Source organism: Cryptomeria japonica, chromosome 10 (assembly GCF_030272615.1).
Source record: "Cryptomeria japonica chromosome 10, Sugi_1.0, whole genome shotgun sequence".
In the NCBI taxonomy this organism is placed as follows: domain Eukaryota; kingdom Viridiplantae; phylum Streptophyta; class Pinopsida; order Cupressales; family Cupressaceae; genus Cryptomeria; species Cryptomeria japonica.
In genome coordinates this window covers 541625826-541652420 of record NC_081414.1, presented here as the reverse complement: position 1 = coordinate 541652420, position 26595 = coordinate 541625826, and the positions used below count along the sequence as shown (strand labels likewise).

At 37.1% G+C, this 26595-nt stretch overlaps 1 protein-coding gene across 1 annotated transcript in view; it reads right to left on the bottom strand.

Annotated features, from left to right (window-relative positions):
• The window catches only part of LOC131060778 (riboflavin biosynthesis protein PYRD, chloroplastic), a 100203-nt gene that overhangs the window by 36673 nt on the left and 36935 nt on the right, over positions 1–26595 (bottom strand). Inside the window, exon 2 of the mRNA XM_057994168.2 lies at positions 20372–20670. Within this exon, the coding sequence (XP_057850151.2) occupies positions 20372–20670 (299 nt within the window). The remainder of the gene's footprint in view (positions 1–20371; positions 20671–26595) is intronic.

The window sequence follows — 26595 nt, the reverse complement described above, 5'->3', positions numbered from 1 at the left end:
GTCTGCTATACTGAGTTTGCTGCCTCTTTAGTGCCACCAATTCATTGCCAAAGTTTTGTAGTAGAGCCTTGACCTCATGGAGCTCATTGGAGGATGTAGATGGCATGGATGATTGTCTTGCGGAAGCCATGGGGATAGGGGCCAAGGTGGGTTGTTGAGTGGGAGCTTATGGGAAGAGAGGCATTGGAGGCCTTGGAGCTATCTTCCCAGCCTAAATCAAACAATTTTCTGCTCTTATGGCTATGTCATATGCACCCGGTAGAGAGGCTCCACCCATTGATTGGATCATGACAACTATATCGCTATTGAGAGCTCTAAGATAATACAAGAATGCATGATTTGGAGATGGCTTCACTAGAGCAGAAATCCTATTCCATGTCTTATGGAATCTGAAATTGAAATCTCCCATGAACTCATGGGGTGCCCTCTTGATCATAGTCAACTACTCCACAAGTGATAGGTGATCACTTTTGTCTTCGAAATGGTTGCATAACCTCTCCCCCAATTCGTCCCAATTGTGAATGGAGCTAGACGGCAACCCTCTATACCACTACAAAGATTTGCCTTTCAAAGATGTGGCTAAGAGTCTAATAGCAACATCATCCTGAGTGATATTATGGACGGAGCAGATGTTTGCAATGTCTTGAATGTGCTCAATGGGGGTAGTAGTTGTTTCATCAGTGAAGTATGGTATACTCTTCAATGCAGCCACTGGTATGTCACTCCATTGAGTCAAAATAAGGGGACTCCCTCCGTTGAAGGTAACAAAAACCTGATTTCTAGCCATGCGGAACAATGGTCTATTGATATGAGTGGTGGGAGCCCTTGATAGTAATGGTCTTGTAAATGGAGGAGTGGAACGAGACCTGGGAGATGGGATGTTTACAACCTAGACACCCCTGACTGGTGATAATGAAGGTCTACCTCCTTGCCTTCTAGAGCCTGCAAATGGAAGTTCTACGAATTGAAAACTGCCTCTAGAAGAGGCCCTTGTGTGAATTTTGGGCATGAAATCCGCAACCGACCTCGGAAGTTCGGAGGCTCGGAGTTACGGAGTATGACCATTGTGGCACCTCGGGAGCTCGGAGGTCCGAAGTGAGGAAGTTCGGGAGTTTGGAACCTAGGAATTCCAGGGTAAGATGGCTTCACTGACTTCAAAACCTGGGGGTCTCGGAGTTCCGGAGTTATGAACTTTGTATGAACACGAACTGGTCCTTGAGCAGAGTCGCCAAAGTGCTTGAGAGATGACTACCTCTAAAGGCTAAAACACTAAGAATTAGCACTAAATCCTTAGCATGTGAATTGAATAAGGTCCCACCGAGCGTGCCAAAAACTGTTATCACAAAAGCTTGCACCCTTGCTAAGCTATCAACTCAACAACCTTGTGAAACATGGAAACAACCCCGAAGTGTGGGACCTTGTGCAAGGGGTTGAATCTCCGGAGGAGGCCGGCTTCCTTCTTCAAATAGGTGCAGGTGTTAAACCAACTCAACACTTAAAGCTAACTCCTAAGCCTATCCTAACAATTTGCAGAGGTAAAGGGAAGAGAGAATGCTTGAAATGAAAGGAGGTGACGCACCAAGAAGAGATTGTTTCTCTCCCTACCAAAATGGCACAAGGAACCAACTAAAAAACCCAAGAGATGCACAACTTCAATTACATAAGTGACCCAAACGCATGTATGGAGGTTAGAATTTGCTAAGTGTCAAGAGGGGAGAAGGATTCCCACAAGTCACACTCTGAAAACAAGTTAACACAGCATATATGGATAGAAAAGCCATAAGACATACACCTATGATAAAGGTAAGAAAAGCATACACAGCATACATAGGTTAGAAGGAGGCAAGAATGGTGATTTTTAATTAATCATAAGGCCAAAAGCCAATCTTACAGATGCAAAAATGCAAAAATAACTACAAGTCTTCAAGAGAAGAGAAAGAGCATAGGAAAGCTCAAGGCCGCAGGGAGAGAACCCTTTACAATGAGGCTTAACAACCTTATATAGAAAAATGGGTTACAATGGTGATCATGACCCCTACATGTCAATCTGGAAGTGCAGGGAAGTGCATGCACTTGGCTTGTACATGCAAGCAACTAGCCATACCACCAAAGGAAACTCCTGAGAAGATGGATGACTGACCTTCCAAATTCAGACATGACATAAGTCACCAAGCATGGCCCTGTACCTCCCTTGATGGAAATCCTGCCAAAAACACTTAATGCACCCCTGTGGCTCCACAAAAGAAAGTGCACAAGTCACCAAAACTGTCGGAGCATTAAAAGCCTTGAGTGTCGGTCATGCCATCCGAAAGTGTCGCCAGTCGAAAGGAAGTCCGGAGACTTCGGAAGTTCGGACTCCCGAAGTGAGGAAGACAAAGGAAGGAGCAAGGAACTTTGGAACCTCAGGGTTCCGAAGTTCCGGAGAGAAGAAAGGGAAGCGAGGAAGAGGACTTCGGAACCTCTGGGTTCTGGAGGAACCAAGGAGAGAAGGCAAAATGGGAAGGAACTTCGGAACCTCGGGGTTCCGGAGTTCCGAGGAACTGCTCAAAGGAACTTTGGAACCTCGTGGTTCCGGAGGGAGTTCTAGCATAGAGAGGGAAAGGGCTAAAGAGAGAAGGGGAACTTCGAAACCTCGGGGTTCCGAAGTTCCGAACAAGGATAGAAGAAAGGCTATGGAGAGGAAGGGAACTTCGAAACCCCGAGGTTCTGGAGTTCCGGGCAAAGGAGAAGCTTAAGAGAAGAGGCGAAGGAAAGGAAGGCTAGGAACTTCGGAACCTCGAGGTTGCAGAGTTCTGAAGAGGGAAGGAGAAAAGGGACAAGGAACTTCGGAACCTCGGGGTTCTGGAGTTTCGAGGGAAAAGAGAGAAAGGCTAAAGGAAGGAAGGGAACTCGAGGTTCCGAAGTTCCAGAGAAGGAAAGAAAGCGGCTACGAGGTTCCAGAGTTCCAAGGGAAAAGAGAGAAAGGCTAAAGGAAGGAAGGGAACTCGAGGTTCCGAAGTTCCGGAGAAGGAAAGAAAGCGGCTAAGGCAAAGAACTTCGGAACCTCGGGGTTCCGAAGTTCCGGGGAAGAAGAAAAGGCCAAGGGAGGAACTTCCTCCGGACAAGGCAACACTTCACACTTCATGATTCCTCTCTCCTTGATCAACTGAGACCGCGCTGGTCCATGGAACATATCTCTGATCTGTTCTCACTGATGGACCAAGGGTGTCATAAAATGACAACAGAGACATATTAAGGAGTTGGCACAATTGAAGCAACAAGGTTCCATGGATACATACATAGCTGATTTCCAGAGTTTGTCAGTATTGGTGACTAATATTTCAGAGAAGAGACTCATTGTTCTATTCATGGATGGGATGTTAGATCCTTCAAGAGGTTGGATTAAGGCATTTAGTCCACCTACTTTATAGGATGCCATCATGAAAGCTAAGGACATGGAGTCCACTTTTAAAAGTAAATTTCAGTCAAAGGGATACCCACATAAGAAGGACAAAGACAAAAAACCTTTTCAAAAGGATTTCAGTTAGTCTAGACATGAATCAACAAGGCAGTGGAACAACTTCCTACACTAATCTAGAGAGGGTAATGCAAAAACATTCATATCTTTACAACAGTTATAGAAACTTTAACAAAAATAAAACTTGCCAAATGCATTAAAAATGCAAAACACAAAAGAAATGAAAAAAGGTGGAAAAACAATCAAAAAAGTCACAATTTTTCCCTATAAATGAGTGAACGCCCCTTACACAGCACTTGGAAAGAAAATATTCTTCACAAAAATGTGCCAAACACCTAATTCCTACCTTAAGTGATAAAATTGTGAAATTGGTGTGCAACATGAAGTTTTTGTGTGGTTTCAAAGACCTTAACTATGGCTTGGTGGCATAGGCATTGCCCCTCAACACTCCATTGTATCACAACAAAGAATGTGCTGGGGGCATTGCCCCCCAACTCGCACAAGGCACTACCCCTCAACCCCACTAAGGTCGTTGCTCCTAGACACCCATGAGGGGCACTACCCCTCAACCTCACTGGGAGTGTCGACCCCAAACCCCTATGAGGGGTGCTGCCCCTCAACCCTACTAGGGGGCATTTCCTCCAAACTCCCATTAGGTATGCTACTCCTCAACCCCATTGGGGTTTCCACTCCTAGACCCCCACTAATTATTGGGATCCTCTCATTAGGTATGCTATTCCTCAACCCCATTGGGGTTTCCACTCCTAGACCCCCACTAATTTTCTCATATAATAAATTTGATTACAATGAAGGGATTTGGGAGTGGAGACATCAACAACTTAGACAATTATTTGTATCACTATCATGATATCATTGATCATTGATGAAGTATCATACTATTAGTATCAAAGATTCAAATGCCATTATTATCATAAAATACAACACAACCTTCAGCTTTGCACAAGAAAGGTAGACAATAAATCATCAAAGGTCATTGATTTGGTCAAGTCAAAGCCACAAACACAGCCTTCAATGTCGAGCAAGGAGCTGCAATGGAGTACAAGGATAAAAACCTCTCCCTAAGTTTTCACTAGACTAGGGAAGAGGAAGATGTGAAAATTGTAATATGCAATTTATGAATTATGATGATGATTTTAAAAGGCGATCATCATAAATTCATAATATTTGCCACCTAGATATTCTATCAAGATTCCACATGATGATGCAATTTTGTACTCAAGTTGTATTCAAATGAATCAAATTTTAATAGAAAATACTTTGTTAGTTTGCGTATCAATAGAGAATCAATATTGTGACGTGATTATTATGTGATGAGATTCTATGAGATATATGTCTTGTGTGAGTGAAAATCTTTTCTCGTTGCTTTTAAACTATGCTTTGCCTATCTTGGGTTAGATAGGCTTGATATGTGCTTCTGTGTAGGATTATAGGTGAAAACCAACAATGGCTGATAATGGAGAAGTGATGTGGATTTGTTTGAGTGTATCCATCTTGTTCTACAAGATTTTTATTGGACATGGCATGTGATATAGCTATGAAACCCATTTGTCCAAATTGGATATGATTCAGGACCCATCTTTGAAGAAACTAGTGAAATGTGTGTGTTCTAAATGCTTTATTTGATTTATTGGCATGTATAAAGGTATTTCTTATGTGTGGGATTTAATTGAGTGCTGTTAGAAATGTTATCCACTTGAAAAGTAAAAAGGTCTGACAAAATTTAAAAGGTAATTTTATATGTGATTGCACTAGGGATTGCACTATATATAGTGGTTTTGACTTATTCAAAAGGTGATTTGTGACTTGTAGAACAAGTTATGGATGATAATATTTGACTTGAAAAATCAGATTTTTATCTTATTACCTTTATTGAGTTTGAATGCAAAAAGATTATTATTGGAAGAAAGGTACAAGACTTGCTTATATATATTTAAAGAACAGGAATTCAATGTGATCATGCATATTTTGCATTTCAAGAGGTTAAGGAGAATTTTCTGGAAAACCTTCATTATTCTTGAGCTTGGGAAAAAACTTATGTGGAGGAAACCTATTTTGATTTGATTTTATAATAGGCTTTTAGGAACGCTTGCATAGAGTGTTATGTCTTCTTCATACCGATTAGATTCAAACTTGAAAATAAGGTATTAAACTTACGTGGAGGAAACCTATTTTGATTTGATTTTATAATAGGCTTTTAGGAACACTTGCATAGAGTGTTATGTCTTCTTCATACCGATTAGATTCAAACTTGAAAATAAGGTATTTTCTTTTGTATATTTTAAATCATACTTTTTATGGTTTTAAAATAATTGGGAGCATGCTATCATGTTTGCTTTGAATATTGGAGCCTCTATGTGATTTCTAAGATATTGTTGAAGAGTTTGAGGAAATTCATTAATAGAGGCTAGAGGCATTTTATGAAATTTTATGAAACATGGAAAAAGATTATTTTTTAAGTTGAAATTGTTATTAAGGGAAGTATTGTGTGGGACTAGTCAAATCAGTTGGGGAATAGAAAAGCTTATGCATAGGGGATTACCAGAGGACTGTGTATTCCCTAAATCTTCCTAGGGGCCAATTTAAGACTTGAGCCTCTTAGATTGCGTAGGATTGGATAACAATTAGAAGGTTTTAAGTGTTGACTACTTACCCATCTTGGATAGCAAAGTGCCAAGAGGTGTGTTACAACTTGCTCATCTTGGATGTTATAGTGCTAAGGTATAATGCCATTTCCTATTCTTCTTGGATATTCTTGTGCCAAAGTTTTATGCTTTATTGTTGTTGCTTATCTCTTGGTGATTCACTTTGGGATATTGAAATACCAAGGAGGATGACCACTCCATGCAGACCTTAGACTATGTTGGTAAACAAATTTGTCGCTATGCTTTTCTTTAAGAAATGACCCTAAATCGCCCGACGAATAGTAACAAACGAGCCACCAATTGGAGAGATTGCTATTGGGTTAGTGAGCTTCCTCTTTATTTTAGAGGTACAACTCCCTTGTATAATGAAATTTAATTTTTAATGGGTATGCTTTTAACCAGAAAGCAAGAAAGGCAAGAGAATTAAAATAGAAACGAAAATGATAAATGTTGGTTGAAAATTTTGTACACCTGGGGAATGTGCAAAATTGTGGTTTCAGCCACAGTGTGAGTATGATACTCCCCTAATTTACGGAAGGCCCCCCCTTTTCTAATACTAATTTAATCTAAAATGGATGGGACAGCAATCTTTATTTTTTCAGAAAAGATTATGCTCTTTCCTCTTCACAGAAAAGAAGCAACAAATATGAAGTAATAAGAGAAGCAAATTTAAATGAAACCAATAGAGAAGAAATGAAGTTTCCTGGAAGCATAAAGACTTCCGTCACTTCCTCTGAGACGGGAAAACAACAATCAAGCACAAAGTCTTGAATTCCTAAATTCATATCTACCCTTTTCAAAATAATGTAATAAGGACAATCTACAACATATAATAGCACAAAGTCTGAAAGTATGGTGCAACAACAACGACGTACAGCAACAATAACAACGTACAACAAATAGCAACACAAAGTCTGCTATTATGATGTAATTTTAATTACACGGTATGGGAATCACTACAAGCGCAAAGTCTTGTAACTTTTCTCAACTTTTAACAATAAACTAAATTGATTCCACCTTTGGTATTTGCAGCATAAAGTCTGCAGATATCTTGGGTAAAGTTCTTCTTAACAATCTTCCACAACCTCAAATAAGTACAAAGAAATGCTCCAATATGACACAAGAACACAAAGGACACAAATTATGGCTTCAACTTAAAGTCTGAAACTCCAACTCTTTGATATACTTGAGAATAAACAATTTACAACTTCAAAGCTCAAAGTCTTTACAAGTGCAAAATTTTGCAGAGTCTTCTTGCTTGCCAAAAAAGATAGATAATACAATAGGCCTCCTCAAGTATTTATAGGAGAAGAGCCTTGAGAAAAAGAAGGGAGGATTCCAACTAACTTGGACCTATTCAACAACTAACTAAGACTTATTCAAAGTTACAAGTCCTATTCTAAATTGACTTGTAATTGGTTTACTTGTAATTACAAAAGCGCAAGTGACGAATCTACTTGCAATTACAAAATTGTTTTTACATGTAAACTTGTCGAAAAGAAAACTACAATTTAACAATTCTGAAATAAAAATTAAGTGTCAAAGACACTTATGCAGCAAATGTTTGGCCATGTATTCTTCAAATTTCTGGATGATTCCTTGCAGCTCATCAGAATTCGGCTCATGGGTATTCTTAGCAACAGCAACTGTTTTGATAACAACATCACAACAACTGAGAATTGAAAGTCTATGCTTCTCCAGAACAACTTGAATTTCTTCCAGAAAGGTTTGGTATTTCACCAAAGCCTGAATTGATGTAACTAAAAACTATTTAGCTTCCCATTCCTGATGAATCTTTCTTCTCAAATCAGAAAAAACTTCTTCTTCAGACAACAACTCCTCATCTTGACTTACAATCTTACAAGAGATTTTCTCAAAACGAGAAACATCATCTTGCACCATTTCCATGCGCAATTTTGAGGCGCCATCAATTTCTTGAATGAGTTCTTTTAGAACAAAGGGTTTATTCTCTAGAAGTTCTCCAAATTCTATATGCATGATTCTAGTAGGAATAATGCCATTTTCTTGTAGAACATCCAACTTTTCTTGTGGCAACCTATGCCAAACTCTTAAGTTGCTCTCAATATTTTCCAAATTCTGTTTGAAAGCCTCAGAAGTCTAGTTCAATCTTACCTTGGTCATTTCCAATTATTTGACCATCACTAGGAACGTTTCCTTCAACACCTGAGCACATAGATCAGAAATCTGATCTACACAAGAAACAATTGCTTGCGCTTTTTGAGCAGCTCGTTCAATTTCCCTGATTGATTCTTCTGAGACAAAAGAAGTTGAAGGATTGGGCCCTTCCTCTGAAGATTTAGTGACCTTTTGGATCACTGAGATAAGCTACAAATTTTCTTCTTTCAGCTTGTCTTTCTTTGCCAGAAGTTCATCATATCGCTGCACCAATGAAGTCACTGAATGCTGAGCATCATGCATGACAACTGCATGTGTTTACTTACCAAGTTCCACCTTTGTGATTCTATAATTTGAAGCTTGCATTTCTTCATGTGGCTTGTCCACAATTGGTTCAACAATTTTTGCAACTTTCATTCTGTCATTGTCTACCATCACTCTTGAAACCATTTTAGCTCTTTTAGCAGTTTTTAAGTTGTTGAAAAGCAAAGATGTTAGGAGAAATTTCCTACTTCTTTCTCTTAGGATTGAAGGAGCTTAGCCATGGAGATAAAGTCATCGAATTTGTCTCAGAAATAGCTGGAGGCAGTGAAGAAATAGGCTCCATTTGGACTACAATTGTTACCCTGGGAGAAGTTTCCATTTGAACAGCAATCATTGCCTGCTTAGCAAGCAAAGGATGTGAGGATTCCATCATGAAATTCTCAAAATTTGTAGCGGTAGTATCAATTTCTACTAATGACAAGCTGAGCAAAGAAAGATATGCAAGATTCTCATCAAAAATGTTTGACAAGTCTTCATGAGGATGATCAAGAGATGGTTCTGATGCTGAAATTGGAATAACATTCTGAGCAGAAACACTCAATGGGACAGGAGCAATGTGAACGGTGGAAAAAAAATCCACATCAGTGTCAAAAGGAGACATGAGCACATCCAAAGGAATCTAAGAAGGAATTTCGTGAGGTGACTCTGAAGTTGTGGATTTAGGAGCATCATCTTGTTCCCGATCTTCTTCTGGATCTTCGGAATCAATAACCTCAATATGAAGCTGAGATTTCTCTTTTCCTTTCACTGTTACTTCTTCAGGGGGAATCACCATTGCTCTACTGACTCTTAACTCAATTCATGTAGCAGAAGATGATGCACCTTCTTTGTTATCAACTTTGATTTCAAATATGTGTCCAATAGGCCCTGAAGAATCATCATCTTTGTCAATCTTGATCTTGATAAGTCTAACACCATTACTTTTGAGCCAAGCATTGGTGTTAGTCAAAACAGGCTGGAATCTATCCAGAATGGAGGTACATTCTTTTTGTGACCATTGAATTGATGGAAGTGGTGCTTCATGAACTCTCTTTTCAACAAACTCGAAATCAAGTATGTTCCCATCATCAACCATTCCTTCAGGAAAGTTTGTCGGGTTCAAGTCAACAATTTGCTCAAGTGTGAGCCTGCAATAATCCATCCTACGAACTTCCTCTTCTGTGCGAAGATCAATCTAGATGTCCTCTATGCGATGCACGTGTGTGAAAAATCTTTTTAATCCTTTCTTTCATGCTCCGGTAATCTTCTTTGCAATGAACCTTTTGAGCTTGATTTCCTGCATCTCAGTCTCCATGGCTTTAGCTTTTGTAGACGTCATGAGGGAATATCGACCAATCTATAATGGGTTACTTGATGATATCCACATTCCAGCTTTATGTCGAATGGATTGTTGTGCATGAACTGCCATGATTTGTCTTCCCAACTCCATAAGGATGACCTTGTCGGTTGGGTATCTCGGAAGCATATATGGCTGCCCATTGTAGCATCCAACTCTCATATAGGTAAAAGTTGGGAACTGAAGCAATAAACAACCATATTCATTCACTCTTTCCCATGCAGCATCTGACACTATTCTAGTCTTCAGTGTTTTATCAAATAAACACATGTAGTGACCAAAGAAAGCATCTTGGACTCTTCTGTAATGGAGCCTATTGGGTCTCAAAGGTAGTTGATCATAATATTCCCACACAGGCACAAGCGAGCGATCACCCTTGGTAGAAAAACCAGGGAAATGCCTGAGTGATGTTGCTATATATACCAGGTATGAATTCATGTAGAAGGACAAAGTGGTAGGAACTTTAGCAAGTTGTTCACACAAAGCATCGCAAACAATCTCACCCCAAAAGATGTGCTGAGACTACCTGATGAGCACAATCAATTGGTACATCCATGGTTCGAAGATATTGGAATGCTCCAAACCCATGATCCTGCTTAGGAGAGTAATTGTGTCACCAATCTCTCCCTTGAAGTCACAAAGAAACAACTTGGCCCACCGGGTGAGATAAGTTTGGGGTTTATGAATCCATTTATTAATATGAGGCTTGCATTCCTTCTCCCTTTGTACAAAGTACTCTGCTGCACTTTCTTTTGAGATTTCCACATAAATGGGAGTTGTAGGTACTTTGAAAATCTTCTCAATGGTTTCAGCATCTAGGTGGATAACAACTTCTCCATCATCAACTCTGATAGTTCTAGTTTCCCGATCAAAATGAGCAGCATAAGCAAGAACAAATTTTGGCTCTAGGGCAGCCACTGGGAAAGAAGAAACAAGATGAATGTGACTGTCCAACAAATGTTGCATATTGTGATCCTTAGGTTTTTCAACCCTTTTAAGGAAATCTGACATATCCACATGTCCATTTTTTGTATCTTTAATCTCCTCCAATGAAGAAGAAACTTGTGAAGGAGAAATCTCATTCTCGTATTTGTTGTACTTGTACTTCATCTTCTTGTGGGAAGATGATGCCGGCAAATCGATCATTGAACAAGAATCTGTAATGCTATGATGAAAATCCAGAAGTGTCAAAGCAACATCATGATCTGCAGAAGAAGCCATATTATCTTTTTCAAATGGGAAAAACTCAAACCGTAGTGCTAAAGTTCTCGAAGGAGTGATGAATAAACAAGAGACTTAAAGGCATGGCTTTTGACCAATTTCGGATCTTGAAAGGTATACTGCAAGTATGAAAATGGGAAAAAAATCTTGTGAAGACGTGTTGTGACGTCTTCACACATCGCCCCATTGCAAATGGGGACCCCCACTTTTCACTTTTTAGAGTGGGCAATTTTGCATTTCCCGTGCCCGAGTCTCGGAGTTTTGATCATGCCTAGTGCCATCTAGGGTTTTTGAAGTGTTAGGATCAAGTTGCAAAAAATGATATTTTAATGATCCTAAGTTTTGCTAAGTGTTAGATCTATTGAACGTTAACGTGTTTTTAAACACGCGCATCAATGATTTTAAAGTGCCAAGATATTCACAGACCTTTTGGAGTTGTTTTCTCGCTCCAAAGGTATTATTTAAATTGGTTTCGCACTTTATTCCAATATTTTCCTAGCGTTTCGCTCATATTTTTGGAAAATTAGTCTAAGTCCAGTTAAATTTAAAGTCGCTGAGTGATTTTGAGTGGTTAAAATGATAAAATCCTAAGGGAAATCCATATTCCAAGGGTTAAAAGGTCAAAATCCATGCTAGACGTGATTTTCCCCTCACATTCCAAACTACCCAACCCATTCCCCCACTCAAAATCCACACTAAACATGGGTTTCCCCTGAAATCCATACTGGCTACTAATTTCCCCCACTGTTTATCCACACCTGGGTCGAATTTCCCCTGGAAGTGCTAAAATTTGGCTAAGTGTCAGGATTTATCCAGACTGCCATCGAATTTCCCCTGGAGTGCAGACTGGAATGCAAGGATAATTCCATGCCTAGGTCGTTTTTCCACCAGGCTTTTTGTGACAACTAAGTGAGGATTTTTGTCCGGATTTTTATCCAAACAGGGATCGTTTTTCCCCTGAGCATATTTGTAAGGATTTTTGTTCGGATTTTTATCCAGACAGGGATTGATTTTCCACTGGGAACATTATGAAGAGTTTTTTGTCCGGATTTTTGTCCAGACTGAGGTCGATTTTCCACCAGGGAGGTTTTTTTTCAAATTAAGTGAGTTTTGAGTGTGGATTTTTGTCCAGACACCCATCGAATTTCCCCTGGGGGGTGATTTTTGCAAAATGAGTGCATTTTTGTCTGGATTTTTGTCCAAACTCATATCAATTTTCCCCTGGGATGGTTTTTATGTGCATTTTGATTAATTTGAGCATGGATTTTTATCCAAGCATGGGTCGAATTTCCCCTATGGGGCAAATTTTGACACTTAAGCGATTTTTGAGGGATTTTATAATCCCAACCTATAGCGATTTTCCCCTTGGAAGCTTTATTTTGGATTTAAATTGTAATATTTTAATAAATAAGCCCCATTTTAATTGCTTTTAAATAATTATTAATGATTATTTAAAATTTAAAAGCAAATTTAATAACTTGCAATAATTATTAAATGTTTGAACCTTCTAGAAACAAGTTAGGGTTTCACCAAGCAAGTATTTATACAAGTGTTTTATCCCACATTGCTTGTGTGGTGAAAGTGAGAGGTGAAAGCAAGTATATGAGAGGAGACTTAGCATTATTTTATTATTATTTCTGCCAGGTGTCTCCATGAAAGGTGATTTTTCTCTCTTATTGGCGAATTTTGGCAAAGTACTCAAGTGAAGTGTTGGGTTGAGGATTTTTGTCCTCCATTTTTTCCAGCTTGGCTGTTCTAACCTCCATTGTTGCAGATCCGAGCTTACCATGGAAGACATTTTCAGAATTTTGGAATGGTGCCATAGCTGGGAAAATTTCGATTTTTATTTGGGAGTGCTTTGTGTCGTTGTTTGGGGTGATTTTCTTCATGCTTGGTGGTTGCCATTATTTTCAGACCTTGCTGGGCGCCATTGCTGGGAGTGATATGACCTCTATTGTTGGCTGGGAACACATTTTCAGAATTATTCTTCATTGCCCAGCTCATCCACACTAAGGCGATTTTGGTTAAGGGTTGTTTGGAGGAGTTTTCAATGCATTTTCAAGGTCTGTTTGGAGGAGTTTTCAGTGCATTTTCAAGGGTTGCCATTGTTGTTACAGTTTGAAACTCCATAGTTGCAGGTTGTCTTCAGACTGATTTTCATTTCCAGCCACTTGCCAACTTGGAAAATTTCACTTGGGCGTCATTTCTTATGAGGTTTTTGGGCATTTGGTGGAGCTTCCATTGCTGATCTAAGTCTGAAACTCCATTTTCAGATTTGTCTTCAGACTTAGATATTTTTTACCAGCCCTTTGTTTGTGCCCAGATTTGACAAACTTCACTTTCGGAAGGTGAAATCCATCAAATACAGGTGTTTCCTATGACTGCGACAAGTTTGAATGACTGATTTATTGAAGTTGCAGGTTGTCTTCAGACATTGGGCAGCCATTGTTGGACCTTGGAAGGGTGTCTTCAGACTTTAAGAACTAAAAAATCAGGCTTTTCCACACCCTTTTCCAAGCATTTTCAGAATTGTGGTATACTTCCGGGCATCATTTTTGACATTTTTCTGAGTATACCAAGTTGTCTTTAGACTGAAACTTCATTTCCAGCCACATAGATGTGCCCAAATGTGACCATTTATGAGTTTTGAAGGTCAAAATAATTCAAATGCAAGCATGTGACATGCTGTGACCACTTCCAGCCATTGATATTCATCATTTTCAGAGTGTCTTCAGACTTTTTGGAGCCATTTTCAGACTTTCACAGGGTGTATTCAGACTTAAGAATCAGAAAATCAGACTTCAATACACCATTTTTTGAGTATTTTTAGACATTGGAGGGCGTATTCAGACTTTGTCCTCAGAAAATCAGACTTTTATTACAACTTTTATATCGAAAATCAGTCACATTCTGAGTGTTTTCAAACCTCCAAGTGGTATTTCCAGACCTGGACATTCATTTTTGGGCTCCAAATACTTGATTTTCTGAGTTTACATGGGTGTCTTCAGACTTAGCAATTATGATCAGACTTATCCTAAGTCTGAAAATCGGTTTTTCTTAAGGAAAATCTTCCAACCTTTAATCCAAACCTTCATATTTTCCAGAATTGGTGTTACAATCTTCTAAGATTACCTATCACATGTTGGGACAAATATCAGGAACAAAGTCCTGATGGTGTCCGGATTTCCACTCCATGGAATGGTGATCCAGTCAACACAAGATTTTCAAGGACAATGAGTCCGGATGAGGGTCGCATTTCCACTACAAGGCGGAATTACAAAGGAAGGAAGTTGTCCAAATAGGCATCAAATTTCCACCAAGTGAAGAATGGACAAGGATAATGCGGATGGTTTTGAGGAATGATCAATCCATATGCAGATGAATTTCCCACCAAGGTTGAAGTTAAGTTTATCATATAATGTTTGATTCAATGCTTATTTGTTTTGCAGGACTGTTACGAGGAAAGGAAGCATGATCAAGGCTTGAAGTGAAGGAGGATGCACGCAATGCGGATAAGGAAGATCAATACTTCAAAGATTGGATGGGGATTTCCGGACAGAGATTCCAGAAGGTGAAGATGAGGGCTAGATCAATCATGAAGAAGACTTCACCTTGATGATGAATAAATGAACGAAGGCGAGTTCAAGAAATGAGCACAAGGGATTTCACATCAAGAAATCCGGAACTACATCAAGGAATTTCAATATCAAAGTGCATCAAGGAAGGAAATGTTTCAGGATTCCAAGATTGGGAAATTTTCCAAACATAAGGAGGGAACAGTTCATGGAATTCCTTAACATAAGGATGGAATGTAAAGTATCATAAAGGATTCCAAACATTGTGAAGATGAAGAATGTACAAGGCAAATTGATTAAGTGTGCAACGTACGCTGAGGTGGCATCCTAGTCACCATCCGTTCAATCAAAGGGTGCCAAGTCAACATTCATTCAAGGAGGGAATAGGTGACACATGGCGCTACATCAAATATTATTTATCTTACCTACCCTCGTTTCTTATTGGCCAATGTAATGGTGGTTGTACAAACCCTAATTAGGGTTTTATCTTGTAATCTTGGCCGTTGATCTTAGATCAATCTAGGCCATCCATGTTGTAAGAGACTCTATATATGCCCCTTTGTCTCTCATTTGTAAGAGAGAGTTTTTGTAGAATTGTTGGTATATGCTGCAGCTATTTGAATCCTAATCATTGTTCAATTGTTGGTGATTTTGCTCTTCAAATGTTGTATTTGCATTCATGGTTCTCAATTCCTCCAAGTTAGATTAGAATTTAGATTAGAATTATTTTCACGTATGTTAGATTGAGTGGAAGATTTGTTGAATTTATTTGTGTGGAATCCTTAATCCATACCACTAGCCTCTTGCCGCTGGTAAGTGCGCCTTGTGTGGTCAACTGGAGTTTGAGTAAGCATAACTTCAACTATTATGCGTCCGTTGACAAGCATTAACTTGGATGGTGTCTACGTTTGATGGTAATAGTCTGAAAATCATTAAGTATACCTTAGATGATTGCACTAAACTTGTGTCAATACCTGATTGTGAGACCTTGCCTGGTTTGATTCCACTAGACCCTTTCATCATTTCCTACATTCCTAGGTTTAGAATAGATTTCCTGAACCCTATCCTTTTTCCCCCTTTTTTAGTAAGAAGTAAATCCAGAGCCTTATTGATAAATCTCAAGTTGTCAGCACACCTATTCCGCATCATTCATGATAATCCAAGCATTTGCGTAAGTCCCCAAAGTGAAACACAGCAATTCACATCAACCACTGAACTTACCCACTCGTCAAGACCTGACATGTAGAAACCTTGGAAACATTTTAGTTGATCTCATTCTTAGCATCTGAGGTGATTTTGTTCAAGAGAGGGTAAATTACTTTGGCAATTTATTCTGTATTGTTATGTGCATAAAAAACACATCAACAAGACGTAACTACGATCAAGTTTTAAAATTTCGATTGCAAGTAGACTCATAATGGGAAAAATGAATGAAGGTGTGACAAACGAATGCAATGGAGTGAATAGGAAATTTGACATGAGGGAAATGATGGAAAGAATGATTTTGACCAATGATGGTAAACTTGGATGACCATGTACAGGTACGGAAAGGGATATTTTCAGCTTGGCAACTTGGAAAGAGGGAAAAACTCTTACTTGCAATCAGATTTATAAAACCCGAAAGTAGTGAATGAGTTGAACACTCAACATTGTACATTTGTAAAAAGAATATTTACTCTTTTTACCAAGGGGAAGGTCAATGTTATCATTGTTACTTGTAATCGAGTTTCAAAATCCTGAATACAAGTAAATATGAAAAATTTGCAAGAGGGGAAAACATGCAAATTCACAAGTTGTATTCAAAGAAACAAACAACTTGGGAAGATCTTCTAGAAACCCGAAATCAAAGCAAAAGCAAGAGCAAGATTATTTACAAGCTTGATCAAACAAGAACACAAAGAAAGTAAAAACAACAAAAAGAAAACAAAGTAAAGCAAAGCAAAGTTGAAAATACATACCTTGCTTGATCTAATGCCCTAGACAAGGATAAATGAACAAGAGATGGCCCAAAATGATCTTATAAATAGATAATGCAGCCACCATGTCATATTTCTTGTAGCAGGAAAAAACGGCTTAGCATTCAACTCAAAGCACAAAAAACGATGAAGAAGAAAACTCCCATCTGGCGCCAAACACTTATCAATGAATGTTGAATGCAAAACGTGGCAAAATTTGTGGTTAAATCCCCCCAAAACGCAGAAGAATGAAAACGGATTCAGCAAGGAATACGTCTACTTGGGTCGGATTATTGATTGAAAGCCACAAGTTTGATGCCCTTGGAGAAGAAACGCGCTATCAAGTTATAAAAATCCGATTGCAAGTAATGGGCATAAATTAAAAACTAAATACAAGTTGGAAAAGGGAGGATAAGAAAGATGTAGTTGGGTTTCTAGAATCCAACTTCAAGTTTTAATTAAAACATTCTTTCCTTTCAAACCTCTAAAATCGAGTTTTAGCAACACATAAACAAAAACACTAAAGACTTGTAATCAGGTTTTAAAAATCCGATTACCAGTTTTAAAATAAAGAAGAATAAAAGAAAAGTAGGAACTTACAAGTTCTCATAAAATTGTATTTTAAAATTCACTTGCAGTATAATCAAAAAGTTCCTACAAAACAACTTAAAAGACAAAAAAGGTAAATGGAAAAGAAAAAAAAAATTACAAGTTACACATCTTTTATAAACTTTCACTTGCAATTGTTTGAAAAAACTCCTATCACTTAAAAACAAAAAGTCTCTTTACTTGCAGAAGAAGAAAAAAATTTCCCACTTGCAATCCAGAGAACAAAACCCGATTTTGGAGAAAAGACCAAGTAAACAAACTCAGAACGTGATGAAATTTGAAACGTGGATCAAGGATAAACCGAAGATTAGTCCAATTCAGAAAGGAGCAAGAATTTGGCCTCGAAAAGCGTGCCTTAGAGTAAAATCTTCATTTTTGAATAAAAAATTCAAAGGGGTTGTCCAATTTTATGAATACAAAATTAGGGACAACAATAAATACACCAAAGGAGAAAGAACACAGATTCATCTCCCAAATGCATAAAGGATTGTATGTGAAACAGAGGAAAATAATAGAGGTTAAACACATGATAAAACGTTAAAGAAACAGTTGTTAATTCACTGACAGAAGAACTCCCAACATAAAGAAATATATCCAATTCACAGACCAGCCATACACTCTTTATTTATTTCTTTTGCAAAAGAGTTCACAGAGTTTTCACTTTGTACAAAAAGAGAAACTCTAGTCTTATCCTCAAAAAGCTCTGCCAACTCTCAGACAAAAACTGAAACCTTTCTCCTTGGAAATTTTACAATAAATAACAAAGAGGCACTTTTGAGTTCCCATAACTGTTTCTTGAAAATCATTTACAATAAAACAAATAATTAACTTTTTCCTTCGTGTGTACATAACACTTTCTTCACTAAAATCCGTTAAAACATCATGAGGATAAACTTTATAATAAAATAATATGCCTCATCTTGAAATAGACAAGTGAAAGGAAAGGTTTCAAAACCTCCTTTGGGATCCAGAGCCAGCTTCAAATTCTTATAAAAGTGCCAAAAATCCTTTAAAAATTTATCTTAGAATATCTTTTCCCACTCTTAGAAATGTTAGTTGAGCTTTCAAATGGTTCTCACAACCTTTGTGGGTGTCAACGTAAATTTTATAACCTTGCAAAACTTCTGACAAATTGATATCTTCTTTTAATTTTTTGCCTTAAAAAGGCTGTAGGGAATTTTAATTGTTGTGACAACCATGTCGAGTTCGGACAAGGTTGTGACAACCTCGTCAAGTTTGACAAGATTTTCTAACCTCTTCAAAATTTGAGAACTTATTATTTTCTTGAGACCAAAAATGATTGTTGGAGAGTTTTTGGAGCATTTGAAGCTTGGAAAATCGATTTCAGAATTTTGGGTGGTTGTCACAACCATGTTGGGTTCCGACAAAAATTTGATAACATCAAAAAAAATGATATTTTTTTTGAAAACCACATAATGATTTGTGTAGGTATTTGCAGCATTTAAAGGTTGATTAGAAACTCAATAACTGGAACCACGATGGAAAAAGATACATAATTTGGTTCAAGAATTCAACCGGCATGAGAAGTTTAGCCTTGGCACCATATGGTGTCTAGAAAACATGGGAAAAGTTTAAAACTGGACAGGTTCAAAAATGTGGACTGCAGACTACCATTGCCATTTGCCTCTTTGGAATCATATGTGATTCCTCATGTGTTAGGAAAACAATGACCATGTTTTTGCATATTGCCACTTGTGGGATTGTGTTTGTGCATGTTGCCTACCTTCTAAGCAAGGTAAGAGTGGACCTCTACATTCCATTTGGTTGGGTGACAGACTTGCCCACTGCTGCTTTACAAATTAGGAGCTATATGGAGATTTCACTTGAAACTTATAAGAGTCCCTAGCTTTTATTTAAGCCTTTCTTCATTTTCTATAATCGAGCGAAATTGTAGAGTGATAATTATTGTTCCTATGGATGCAACTTATGTATTGAGAATTGATGTTATAGGTTAGCAATTACCATTGTAATATTCATTTGAGCAAATTCATGTTGAAAATAGATTCATTTGTTTATTATGGACTTTGCCTGAAAAAAGGAAAATATTGTTTAGATTTTGAAAGTCATCATTTTGAATTCTGAGGGATGGACCTTATTAGCTATTAAATTTGACATTTGTGATTCAATGTACTATAGGGCAGGTCCATAGGATCTCCCAATCATCTTCAAACCTTAGTTTGAAGTTCTAGGTTGTTCTTGAGTGAATTGGAGCTTTGGACAGCATAATGGTGATTTCTGTCAATTTGGGAAACTAGGGAAACATGTTCATCGCTGCTGTGTAAATTTTTATCTTCAAAAAGTGTGTTTTCTGTGAATTTTTAGTGAAGTTATGATCACATCAAAGTAGTTGCAAAAGCGTCTGGGGGATTATGGTAGCATCCATCCTGTTACAAAAGTGTCTTAGGCATGGAATGTTTTGGTGAAATTTTCAGGGGTTGTTTCCTGCAATTTTAGCTTTCTGTTTTTATGATCAATTTCCAGAACAGATTAAGGCAGAGGTTTGTGAATAAACTTTTATGTGCAATTACTGCATCAATATGCATGTTGAGACCATGTTCTCTACATTGTTGGAAAGCCCTTGAGATGGACATAAGTTATCAAACCTACCGGATGAACATGACATCCTTTTTGAACTATTTTTATAAAAAGCAAAATAAAAAAAGATAATAGTACTCAAAATATTCATGATGTCATGGAACTGCTAAACAGATTTCTTATGAAGTCCTAAAATATCTGCTGAGGGATGCCCAAAATATTTTGTCTTATTTTGAAAATGAAGTATGAATTTCCACTTTAGCAAAAAGAATCATATATGTCATCCTGCTAGAGAATTCAAGCTCAGACAAAAGACTGTAAAGGAAGCAAACAGTAAGAAAATGAGAAACTATAAACTTATCACACCACTTGAGGAGAATGATTTATGCAAACAGTAGAATGTCATGCTGTAACCACATGCAAATGTTAAAGACATACATATTTTCAACGGAATATTAATGCAAAAGTGTAATCTCAAAGAAGAATACCATATCCATATGATCATAATACTTGAAAGAAATACTAGCAAGATAATTTACCTCATTGCAACAAAAGGCTTCCCTGTTAGGTTACGATAGATATATTCTTCATTCAAGCTCTGGCATATATGTTCTTCCACGCCAACTATTACATCAATTCCTGAATTTCTTAGTGTTGCCACACCCTGGGATGACACTATTGGATTTGGATCCACCATACCCACCACCACACGTTTTACTTTTGATCGAATCAGCGCTTGAGTACATGGAGGAGTTCTCCCGTAGTGATTGCATGGCTCTAGGCTCACATAAGCAGTGGCTCCTTCAGCCATTGTGCCTGCTTCCCGTAGTGCAAAAACCTGCAAAATATTACACAGAGAAAACAAAGAGAGGCATGTGGTTATATCAATTTGTAAAGAAAAGAATACCATGGCTCTTAGAATTACAAAGACAATCCCTAATGGTTCTTCAAATAATTTTAGGAGAATGATACCTCAAATTTTGCAAAATTTTCAATTATGCAGATAACCTATAAACAAGTATGAAAATAAAGCTCAGAACCTCATTGGATATATATAATAGGCATGTTTCATTCATGCTTCATTATTCAGCGGCCAGCCATTTTAGCTGCAAAACAAAGTATACCTTGAAAAAAATGGATTTTCTAGAAGGGAAAGAGTATCAAATAGACTTTACAATTTACAACATAGTTGTAAACCCATTCACTAAATTTAATGGCGTCCAAACTACATAACCGGATACTCAATGAGTCAATAGGAGAGGAGTTGATATTTAATGGGCATGGTGATGAAGAGTAAAACTGTGTGAAAAAAAAGCAGAAAAATTCCTCCCTCCATGTACTTGCATTATCATCTTTTTAGGGTAGGTTCCTCATGTTCTGCTATCCCAGATTAGCCATGAATTGCTCTCAACCTGATAAACAAGCCTTCTGGAGAACATTCCACAGCTCATCAAATTCAATTATAAAAGGCTACGACCAGGATATTTCGAAAAACAATGAACAGTAGTCATGCAGTCATATACACATTGGGCTATATTCAGCAAAAACATTGACAATTTTCATGCAGGTGTGCATACATTGGATATCACCAGTTATTCTCCAGATAACAATAAATGTGTGAATAACTCAACTTGCACATTCCTCTCAATATGGTATGCTTCTTAAATAGATAAAAATCCTGTACCTGACCACAAAAAGTACAACAAAGGAACTCATGCGGCTCCATATCTTGCATTCCAAGAAAAAGTAGACATGTTTTTGTCAACTTGGTTCTAGAGGTGAAGCCAATGAATTGTTCATCTATCGAACATTCATAGTTCTTAATGTAAGTATCAAACCAATTGTAATGTCCCCTATTAGAAACATCTCCTTTCCCAACTTCTTAAACACAGACAGTCGTAACAGAAAAACATATTCTTCTTCCTAATATTACTTAAGATTTCTTCTGATTTATATTCTAATATTTATTCGTCAGACCAAAATACTCTCTCTCTCTCTCTCTCTCTCTCTCTCTCTCTCTCTCTCTCTCTCTCTCTATATATATATATATATATATATTCATATTTTGTTTATTTTCAGATATTATTAATATGTATATATATAACTGCAAACCAGTTCTTATAAAATATTATAATAATTATAATTATATTATTATCTTATATTTTATTATTATTAAATTCTGCATAGGAATATTATATTAAGCGTACACATTGAGCACATCCCCGTGCATACCACCAAGAACAAAGGTGTTACTGCTTAGAACTTACTGTGAAAATTTATGTCATAATACTCCTATAGTCTGTCAAGACTCTTTAACGATTTCTCAGAATTCTATATTTTTCTTCTGCTACAAATTGTCTGAAATAATAATTTCAGAATTATCGCTCTATTCCCCCCACCCCCAAACTTACTCTAAAGAAGTTCCATATATATCTTCCACGAACCTTTTCATGAAAGATCGTATCCTTTCAAAAAGATATGCTGATGTGTATTTATTTAATACAACAATCATTATCGCCTTGTTTTACTTATGATGTCTCTTTATTACTAGCAAAAATACGATCATTACAAAACACTGCTTTTATTTTATTGACCATCAAAACAATTGATTATATTATCGCACCCTTTCACATATTGCTTGGTCTTTGTGTATGACTTTGATTTAATTAACTAATCGTTGTCTTCAAAACGATTATATTCTAAGATATGTTCGCTTGCTTATCTTCCAGTTGCTGCTTTATGATATTTCCAATAAAGTCTGATGTATAGTTTTTTGACCACCGCTGCAGATTCCCATTCCTGTACATAGTGATCCATTATGTTTTGATCATCTTAACTTTGACCATACAGAACCACGATCCATTATTTGATGTCGAACTTCCATATGTATCAAAATGTAATTTGTCATAATATATCTGCATACACATGAGATATGATCTGCCACTGTCATCGTATTATATGGCTGTCTCTATACAGAGTATAAAAATGTTCTGTCTGTATATTTGTAATACTGTCTATATATATTACAATATGTTGTCTGGACTGGATCTATATCAGAATTTCTCTCTCTCTCTCTATATATATATATTTCAGTATAAATTTTACTGTCTGCGTATGATCAGACTGAGAATATATATATGGTCAGATTTAGATCAATGTGAATCAAAGACTAATTCAATATGTTCTTCAATCTCCATGAGAAACATATTCTTTTGACATCAATGACAATTTTCATCATAGGATATATATATAACGATCAAGGAGGGGACATGACAAGAGCTAGTGGTGAAAAACAATAATTTAGAAGCAGAAGATTTCAATTATTGCTTTAATATAAATACTTATTTTGCATGCAAAACTATGAATACATGAATAAAGGGATGACTTGTTTCACTATAGAGTGGAAGGCATGAGTACAAACTGCATTGCAAAAAGCCATGGTCTCTGAAACTGAGGATTTGAAGCTTTAGTTTTATTTGATAGAAGAGTTGGCAGGCAGAAAAAAATTAAATTACCTGTGCAGTAGCGTAATGCTGTCTTGATTACCATGTGATTAAGGGACCTTTATTGTAAGACTTCCTTGCACTTGGTGCAGTGATACCCAATCTAGTGCTAGTGTGCCAGCTACTAAAGTTTAACCCTGTAGTCTCCCATGAGGCCACCCTAATAGGACGGACCATTGTGCCATCGAATCATGAAGTTACTTGCATTAGAGGCAGTCTTAAGATTGGGTCCTTAGGGCCATGTACATGGAAACAGCACCCCAAGGTCCACTATTAGCCTTGTAAAATATTCCTAGAGTTATGATACAAATTCCACTGGCCAATTGTGTAGGGATTGTAATTAAGTTGTAGTATTATTGTTGAGGCTAAGCTGTGTAGATCACAAAATGCTTGGACAAAACTTATAGTAATCTCTACGATGTTCTTGCAGGGGCACAAGCATTTGAGATATCTCTATGATTTTCTTGTAGTGGCACAAGCATTTGAGATGTTCTTGTAATGGCACAAGTGTTTGAGATGCATCCACTCAATCATATTAGGGTTTACAAGCAAACCTAAAATTGCTAAAGAGTATTAAATTGTCCTTGTGACACGTTTACATTTTTAGCTATTAAGCTTGTCTACTATTAGGCCATACAAATCTTAGAAAGACCATGGGATCCTTTCTACTTAGACGTAGCATAGTAAGGTGCATGTCAACTAGTCATGTTTACCGAGGCATCTAGTCGCACAAAGCACAAAGTGAGTATTAGGATCGCACTAGTGCACATGTCTTGTTGCGTATCTTGTAAATAGACACACCTCTTTGTTGCAATGTCAAAGTTGTTAGGCAAGAATGTGTGGGGAAAGGTTGCACAAATGACCCCTAGTTATTGTATTTTATCTTCTTTTCATAAAAAATTATTATAATTTTTTTCATCCACGTGTGATTTTGGGTAGCTACAAGTGTTGGCATTACATATGGTATTAGAAAATAGTTGGTACATCGGGAGCTCTAGGATTATTTATTGACCCTATTCCATTTTGTTCTCATTTGTGTTTATATGGTTAACAAGATGGTGTGACATTTAGTTAGGGGTGTTCTTTTGGGAGATGTTACCTCCCATCCCAGAGGAAAGATCTACTCCTTGGGGATGACCATTAATACATTCCAGATGGCCTAGGAATATAGATCCTTTGTGCCATTTAGCAATCAATCTGTGGTCCAAGAGAAATTGTTGTCAAGACATGAAGCATCTCAAGAGTAAAACCAATGCTCTGAGGAAGAGTAGAAGGTGAAAGGAAGTAGACTAGAATATGCTTCTTGCACTATTTTATGAGATGAAGAATGTACAAATAAATTAAATCTTTGCAGTTACAAGGTAAAAAACACAATAATATATCATAACACAATGGCTTACATCGGGAAATCCTAAATCCCAGACTCCAAAGAAACTCAATGTATTATTTAGTAATGGTTACAATAAACATGCAAAGTCTAAGCCTTAACAGGAGTATCACCAACAAGAGATTTGGAGTAATTTTGGCAACATAACAGTACCTTTAAAACTCAAAATTGAAGCCTCCATATAAGGCACCCAATATGTAGGAGACCATCAAATGGTAATTAGGAAACTAAAGCTAAAACAACCCAAAATGTGTAGCTCAAATTGTAAATGTTATTCAATTCTCAATTCAAGATGCAAGTTATATTCAAGGTTATCTTTTCTTTTAACTATGTATTATATCTTCAATATAATAAATCTGATTATATTCTTGTATATTGCAGGTGAGAGGAGCATTAATTGATTTCGATGTCCTTCTCACAAATGTCAATTGATCTATTAGACATGATCAATCAAGACATTACTTGATCGCACCCTTTGACTCATCGTAGCATTTACCAATCGGTGTATATTTAACAAACCACCCAATACTTAATCGAGGTGTCTATCATATGCAAGACAACTGATATTAATCGGTATGTATTAGTTAAGTCCGATAACCATCAATATTCACCGTTTAATATATCAACCGATATTAATCGGAGTGCATTGGTTAAGCCCGATAATAATCGGTGTTCACAGTTAATATGATAACCGATATTAATCGGAGTGCATACGTTATAATGTAAACCGATACCAATCGGTATTCTGTGCTATGAGATTTACAATCGATGATTATCGATAGTTAAGCATTGATCGAACTTTACAAGTATGATTGAACATATACAAATTGAAGAATGATCATCAAATGAAGGAATGATAGCTTGAAGTTTTTCATCATAGTTTATCGATAAGATAGATGATTGAATGAGAGACTTCATTTATCTCTCATTCAATCATTTATCTTACCGAGGCTATCATGCATTAACACTCCCTCTTAGCTAGGTAAGATAAATGAAAAACAACATATCAAGCATCACAATTCAAATGATGGTTAGTATTCTTTACACAATCAGACTCTTCAGAAAATCATATCACCTAATCACATGACATGAAATATCACCTAAACACGTGATACAAATGTTCATCTCATCAATCTTGTGATGACAGGATATCACCTAAGCATGTGATATTAGTATTGCCTAAACATGCAATACTTAAGGATAAACATATGAGGATGATTAAATTCTCATCTTATCCAAGTTGTGGTATGTGCACTAACATCTTATATAAATGTTTTACCACAACACAGTCATGGCACATCCATGACATACCAGAGATCCAACATGATAACTGGTTTGAAAATCATAAGATCGTCACCTTATAATGTCTACATACAAGTGTTCATCATCTTGAGAGATTGTCACCTCTTAGATATGAACCCAAGGGATAAAATCCAAAATGTCCTATCATGACAAAGAAGTTTACACATTAAACATCTTATTGATATGTAAATACAGATTACAAAGCAAATTACCTTTCTATCATACCTAAACCTTTTCTGAAGTGATCAACCTTCACTCTGGAAAGAGGTTTGGTCAAAATATCTGCAGTCTAATCTCTTGTACAAACATATTCTAATTGGATCACATTCTTGTCTACCATATCTCGCACATAGTGGTATGGAATCTCAATATGCTTGGATCTGTCATGGAACACTGGATTTACTGAAAGTTTTATATAGTTTGATTGTCATGATGTATGATAGTAGGTTTCATAGGCTCTCCAAACAATCCCACAAGCAACTTCCTAAGCCATACTACCTCTCAGGCCACCATGGAAGCTGCAATGTATTCGGCTTCGGTGGAACTCTGAGCCACAGAAGACTGCTTTCTG